This window comes from Corticium candelabrum, chromosome 3 (assembly GCF_963422355.1).
Source record: "Corticium candelabrum chromosome 3, ooCorCand1.1, whole genome shotgun sequence".
Taxonomy (NCBI): domain Eukaryota; kingdom Metazoa; phylum Porifera; class Homoscleromorpha; order Homosclerophorida; family Plakinidae; genus Corticium; species Corticium candelabrum.
In genome coordinates this window covers 9546346-9553845 of record NC_085087.1, presented here as the reverse complement: position 1 = coordinate 9553845, position 7500 = coordinate 9546346, and the positions used below count along the sequence as shown (strand labels likewise).

At 42.2% G+C, this 7500-nt stretch overlaps 1 protein-coding gene and 1 long non-coding RNA gene across 2 annotated transcripts in view; both read left to right on the top strand.

Annotated features, from left to right (window-relative positions):
* LOC134177130 (uncharacterized) overlaps nucleotides 1-1060 on the top strand; it is a 1878-nt gene extending 818 nt beyond the window's left edge. Inside the window, exon 2 of the mRNA XM_062643864.1 lies at nucleotides 1-1060. This exon is cut by the window's left edge and continues 284 nt beyond it. Within this exon, the coding sequence (XP_062499848.1) occupies nucleotides 1-513 (513 nt within the window). The 3' untranslated portion in view covers nucleotides 514-1060.
* Nucleotides 1061-4953: 3893 nt separating this feature from the next.
* On the top strand, nucleotides 4954-6863 carry LOC134177225 (uncharacterized). The gene is made up of 4 exons (XR_009969452.1): nucleotides 4954-5073; nucleotides 5169-5263; nucleotides 5327-5935; nucleotides 5996-6863. It is a non-coding gene; the product is annotated as an uncharacterized LOC134177225 (long non-coding RNA).
* The last annotated feature ends 637 nt before the right edge of the window (nucleotides 6864-7500 follow it).

The following is a 7500-nucleotide window of genomic DNA, read 5'->3' as shown; positions in this document are numbered from 1 at the left end:
CTTCAAGTCGAGCTTCCATCTGCACCTTCCTCATCTTTACATGATCGAATTCGTGAACTCCTGAAGCCTATCAAGCCATACATTTTAGGTTTAACTCCAATGTGCAAGGCACTGAAGCATGCTACAGACATGTTTAAAGAGACTACAAGAACTCGAGTTTTGTTTATTCTTTCAGATGGAGATTCAACTGATGGAGATCCACATGAGATTGCTCAACAACTTCACCAATTAGATGTGATCATAGTCACCTGTTTTCTTACATCAAATCGCATAGACAATCCTAGACGTTTGTTGTATAAAGCCGATCCTAAGTGGAGAGGTCGAAATGGCAGACAAGTATTGTTTGAAATGAGTTCAACTATGGAGAATACTCATACCCCAATATCACACCTTATCGATGCAAATTGGGAACTTCCCTCAGCAGGCGAAAGTCGTTTGTTCGTTCAAGCCAATAGTTTGGATGTGGTTAATGAGTTTTGTGAAATTGTTGTTTCCAAGTTGAGATCCAACTGAGTTTCTATAATGGCTAGAAACAGCTAGAAGTCTAACAGACTGTACAAATACTTTCTACAATCGTTAACTGGGCTTATTTGGCTTGACATGTAGACAGTTCACTGAAACTAAATAAAGACTAAAGACAAGCAGTTGCCCTGGCATATGACCAGGCAGCTCATATAGGGAGTGTGCAGTTCTAGTATGGAGTTTTGCACGTCCTTCACATTTTTGTAATCAGCCAGCAGGTCTTATTGTATCAACAGCCGGAGTCTACTTGTCTAGGAAAGGAAACCGACGGTAGGTCAAGCATTAAAATTTTAAAATTTACAATGCTTGACGTATTAGCTTGGTTTCCTTCTAAAATTGTGTAACTATGCTTATTAATCTACCAGACCTGAGTCGTCTGTCAACTTTAGAACAGTGTCCTGCTCAATTATGTTAGAGAACATGCACGCGCTGTTAGTGGGGCACGGAATTGTCTGAAACAGACGTGGCCAGCTAGCCCAGGTCTGACTGTACAAGAAATGTAAATAGTTGTTGTGAAGACAGAAACAGTAGGAGTGTTTGCACGTCATTCAGTTTCAATAATTAGTAAATGAAGCTGTGTTCTACTCGCTTCAGAGCTACGAGCGTATGTGCATGTAGTTGTGTGTGTGTGTGTGTGTGTGTGTGTGTGTGTGTGTGTGTGTGTGTGTGTGTGTGTGTGTGTGTGTGTGTGTGTCTGTGTCTCTGTCTGTGTGTCTGTGTGTCTGTGTGTGTGTGCGTGTGTGTGTGTGTGTGTGTCTGTCTGTCTGTCTGTCTGTCTGTCTGTCTGTCTGTCTGTCTGTCTGTCTGTCTGTCTGTCTGTCAATACATATATTTTCAAAGAACAACACTACTACATTCTAGTCTGTCTGTCTGTGTCTGTGTCTGTGTCTGTGTGTCTCTGTCTGTGTGTCTCTGTCTGTGTGTCTGTTTGTGTGTGTGTGTGTGTGTGTGTGTGTGTGTGTGTGTGTGTGTGTGTGTGCGTGCGTGTATATTTATTGTAAATATTAATGTAAATTTTATTAATTTTGTCTATTTATTGTCATTATCCTTAATTAATCATTAGCTTGTTTCTAGAATGTATAATTCTTTGAAAACACGGGTTCATCAATGTGAATAAAGATAATTAACTAAATATCGTCCGTTCCACACTACTGTACTTCGAATTCAGCACATGCACATGCGTGACAGCTGCGTAACTCTAGCATGGAGCGGGCTTGTTATACACTCAATTCTGTAGCGCCCTTGCATCACTTGAAAGTGAACTATTGAAATGAACGCGACTACTAGTAGCATGCTTTTGTTGAGCCGTTGCTATCATCTTTCGTCCCGTTAATTAGTGGTATAGCTAGATATCCATGTACGTCTCCTAGCTGCACGGGAAATACTATGAATTAAGTTAGTTAATTAACTAAGCGACATCTAGCGATCGGATCCAGAAGAAAGCAGCGTCAACTTTTCTACGAATCTTTCTTGCAAGACGACGTCGATTGTTCATCATCAATCCTCTACTTAGACCTAGGCCTATAAAACATATATTGATCTCTTGAAGATCGCGGATGATGCATGTTAGTCGTGCGCATGCGACGGTGCATCTAGGGTCTCATGGGAAGTTCGCTTGGCTACTTGAAGAACGATGAATTCGTTTGTTTAGCGATTCTTCTCTAGGAAAAGTAACAGACGCGTACAACTATTACCTAAACTTTACTCTGCGCTCATCAGTTTGACGACGGTTTGACCTTATAATGGGTAAATGACATCTCGGCTTTTCTGTCTTAATGCGCAGGATTGTTACTTCACCCATTGGTGTCCCAAAGGAATGCTGATTGGCTCAACAAATTCCTAGAGTGACAACCTAGTGTTACGTCACCTACGTTTCGCGTCTCAAATCGATTGCTGATTGGCTCGACAAATTCCCCGAGCGTGACACGCGCTTACAAACAAACATAGGTACAAACAAACAAACACAAACAAACATAGCGACATACCAACAGACAGACCGGAAGTCAATTCAGCTCATTTAAAGTGAGCTTCTCGCAAAGCAGTCCACCATGCACTTATGGTGGTGTCCTTTTTCGCTCGTGGTTGCACGCGCAATGTTGGTGGACAGAAGCGTCGTTTGAATGATGTTGTATCTGATGACCTCAAACAGTGTAATTTGTTAGAATCCTGGAGGGAGAAAGCTGAAGAGCACGACTGTTGGCGTTCCATCATCAAACGTATAGTGTAGAGCATTTCAACAAGGAAGCAGAAAACAAAGCGAAGAGCCTCAGGGATGACAGAAAACGAAGGCGTGAACAATGACTCGTAAAATCTGAGAGTCTTCTGCACTGTAACCACCCTGGCTGTTCATTTCAGGCATTCAACAAGGAAGGTTTGATTAGTCACCAACGTTAATTGTCATTCTACTGCCACAAGGATTCCATGTCAGTTTTGTCATCAGACTTTCAAACAACAAGGTCTTTATAATCACCATGCAGCGTTTTGTCGAGACAGACCTAGAGCAGTGTAGACTTGATGTTTTGGCCTGCATCTCCTGTACCCCCATGGTAATCATGGAGCACAAGCAGCAAATGGAATGGATGGTGTGTGTGTGTGTGTGTGTGTGTGTGTGCGTGCGTGCGTGCGTGTGTGTGTGTGTGTGTGTGTGTGTGTGTGTGTGTGTGTGTGTGTGTGACTGTGTGTGAGAACGTGCACGTGCAAGACTGGCTGGCTATGTCTGCTTGGCGACTTCAGTCACAATGGTCTAGTCACAGAGCAATATTGAGTTTGATCATATGTAACAACCACAGACAATGGACAGTTAGTGAGAGTTTTTACCAGAACAATCTATGGCCGCGTCTCCAATAGGGCTTAAACATGTTTAGAAACCTGTTTAAGTCTGATTACTCAGTCTTGTCCAAAATAAACGATGAAAACTTAACCTGTCTGCAACAACCAACATGAAACTCATATAATTATCATTTTCAGACTTACGATGGTCATATGTGAACCTAATATTGTGCAACCAGGAACGATATATCACACATGCGTACATCGTGTGTAAGATTTACGACCTGTAGTAACTGTTCGTATCTAGATGGAAGTTGTACTGATCAAGGAGGACATGCAGTGATGTTGACAGGATGTGATTCAAACTGTTTAACATCTATGAAATCCTGGGGTCAAAAGTTTGCAGATGGAGGTTTTTTCGCATTGAGGATCAAAGTGTACTAAATGAAACAAAATTCTATGACGTGTACTGGACTTTAGACGACTTGAAACAAAGTGAGAAAATAGCATACAAAAGAGAAGGCATCAAAAGACGCAAAGGAGTTTGGACAGATTTCCCAGCATCAAGGATTTGCCTTACAAATGTCCTAAATGCAACAAGATCAGCAACGTAGACGACTTCTTGGGCCATATACTTGAAGCTCAGTGTCCAAGATGAAGGCAAAAGTTTAGGCCTACTAACAAAGACATTATGGACAGTCTGTACATGAAGTCTCATAACTTGTAAGACGTTTTGAATGTGACTGTCACATTTCTAGCATTTTTGTTTGCAGCCACAGTATTGACTGTATTTTGTTTTAGCTAAATGGATCATTGTAGCATGTTTACGAATTTAAGCCTTTTAAAATGAGATATGTATGCATTGTAAGTGAGTAGAGTGGAGAGCGCAGTAGTGGGCAGTGCTTGCTCAATTTGTCAATTCCATTTTTGATTGGGGCAGGCGCGTACCGTGGCATGGGCTAAATGGGCTATAGCCCCCCCAGTTTTTGTGGGCGTTTCCCATTTTGTCAGGTGAAAACTAGCGTTACGTAGCTTTTTGTAAACGTGCGCGTCTGTTTACAGTCTGGATGTTCGAGGCCGAGCATGCGTGTCTCACACTAGGCTGCAGACATCGGTTTCCGTGATTGTTGCTACTAATACAATTTTTGTCAAAGGGGCGTGTCAGTGTTCGGGTATTTCAGCCCCCCCAATTCCAATGGCCACGGTACGCCCCTGAATTTGGGGAGTGCATACATGCTCTCTGTCGACGTCCCTGCCCCTCTAGTCTAGTAGAGTTACCTTATCTTACGTCGACTACACTTTAGTTTGTTCTAAATTACAATTTTATACCATCACACGTACAATTGAATTAATTATCAGTTAGTCATGCGGTCTGGACTCTGGCATACAGAATTACTTACTTACACTGTACACTAGTAATTGTGATTCACCTTGGATGATTTGTTGATTGCTGATTATGCTCTCGAGTTAGTATTGTCATGCTATAGTGCCACATCTAGACCACCTCAGGTGGAGGTCCAACTTTGACCTTAGAGTAGGTAAACGTCTACCTAACGTCTCCATGAGGGCACTACAAGCGCCGAAAGATTACATACAGGTCTAATACAGCTTGTGTGCGTACAGTACAGTGCACAGTCTACTACCATAATGCGCATATGTGCACACCCCCAATCTTCTCTCTAGATATGCTTCTGATCTGCGAACGTCATTGCGTCATCCAATGCGGGATCTTCTGAACTCTAGCAGGTTATTCAGCTCGCGATCGGCTATATTACGTTTGTGGTGAGAAGCATGATTGACATTTTGCTTGACGTGTCACACACCATGGAGTGTTCGATCCTACGTGATATGTTGGTGTCAGTGAATTTGTGTTGTAGTCAGTACAAGTACAGTACAACCATGAACTTGATCGCACAGGAACTCAGTAATCACAATCTCTACAAGCATATGCATCTTGTCTGAGTCAATTAAGGTATGAACGTGTGTGATTTGGTCTCGTTGCTGGAATTGTGAGCTATGGGCCTGATGGATGTAGGTTAAGAAAATGTGCAAGATCTCAAGCCACGACCAGTGAAAGGAGTGGCTGAAAACTGGATGGTCTACTTTCAAGAACGCTTGCGTTTGGGTCTGATGAAATTAATCCATATTCTAGTGGAGGCTATCAAGTCACACATTTTTGGTAAAAAAAACTCCAATGTGCCAGGCATTGACTGCTGCTCAGAAGGCTTTTAGTGAGTCTGGACATGCAACTCCAAAGTGTTGTTTATTCTTTCTGGTAAACCAATTGATTAGACTTGAGAGTCTCTCCCCGGCTTCGTCATTCTCCAGGCAAGGATTGACAATCTGGGGAATGACAAAAGCGGGAGAGACTGGCTCGAGTCTACCAATTGATGAAGATCCATGTCAATTGCTGATTGCTGAACTTCCTAACTCAGGTGTAACCATGCATGCATAGTCATATGTTTTCTTACATCAGATACCAGAAACAACCCTAAACATTTGTTATATGAGGCTGATGATGAGTGGGGATCTATAGCTAACGACAGAAGACCGATTATTGTTTGACATGAGCTCAATCAAGGAGAACACAGATACTGAACTATTATATCTTTCCGCTGCAAATTAGAGCTGGCAAAAGTCACTTGTAAGTTGTTTATAGAAGCCAATAGTTTGGATGTGGTTAGTGTGTTTCATGATACTGTAGGATGAGAAAGTTTGGCGACAAAAAAATTTGGCAAAATCTTGCAAAATGACTATTTAAAGTTCGACAAGTTATATTTTGACGATTTGCAAAGTTGGACGTCACTTCATCTGCTACATGTGATGTGTGTTTGGCGTTGCGAGGCTAGAAGTGCACGTGAAAATGGATACTATACAACCGGGAGCATGGAGTCATTGGAGAGTTACGAAGTTTCAAGCTGCATTTAAGGCCATCACGTTTATCGTGACAAGAGCAGACCGTCTTTGCGCTGAAAGTCTGTACAGCGCCATTTTGTCATTCAGCTGTGTGCATGTGCAATGAAGCTAAACTAAACTAATTTTGGCGATTCACTCTTAAATTGCCAAAATGAAACAGTCGCCAAAATTTCTTGTTCTACGGTGTTGTCGTTTCAAAGAGGGATTGCTGTGACACTAATTCATTTCTTGCAAACAGCTAGTTGACCATGCCAAATACATCAACTAAACGAATGCTGCTTTTGAGCTCAAATATCAAGATGAACATACATGCTATGCAATTGCAACTGCTGCTGTGTTTCACTTGACAATGAATAGAATTGTTAGTCGAGAAGGGGGTAGTTCAGACTTTTGTGACATACATGAAGCGATTGAAAACAGATTTAGAGATCAGCGCGGCAGTATTAAGTGTTCTTGAAAATTTTTTGTTCAAAGTATCGACTACATTATCGCGAAATAGATGAAGCTGGTGCAAGACAGGCAATCAATGAATGGTTATGTGTTATTGGCATATTCACTCTTTCTCAAGCTCAAAGAGAAGGGTTTCTGAAGTTTTCTAGAAATACACCAGAGAGAATTCTTGAGGAAGTCATGTTAACGGTGAGTTATAAACAATACATACAACATTTTAAATTAAATTTATTTACAACCATGTGTGTATGCACATGTGTGTATGTATGCACGTGTGTGTGTGTGTGTGTGTGTGTGTGTGTGTGTGTGTGTGTGTGCACGCGCACGTGTACATTGCTATAGGTCAGTTGGTTAGAGAATCATCTTGTAGAGTGAGTACATCTGGGACCCTACACGGTTGCATGTTCAAGTCACAGTGATGGTGAGCTATGGCATAATTTCCTTAAGCAAGAAACTAACGCACATTTGCTTCTCTCGACTCAGGAGTATAAATGATTACCTGGTCATTGACTGGGGGACTAAGCAGTCATCAGCTGTGATGTGACATCAGCCACTGGGGTCCAGGGGAGACTTCGGGTGCTCACACCACAGTTGGCTTCACAAGCCGGTGCTCCTGTAAGTACCCGGCCCAGTTCCAGGATATAGCTAGCACAGGCCCAAAGGTTTTCCTGAGTAGTGCACAGGAGTCCACTTGTTAGCTGGGGGTGTGACCAGTAATTGACAGCTCCTAACATTTAGGTGACAATTACATGTTGAAGATGCTGTCTTGTGGATTACAGGAGATAAAGAATCTGCTCTTATGATTGCAAGCGTGCATGCGCACGCACACACACACACACACAC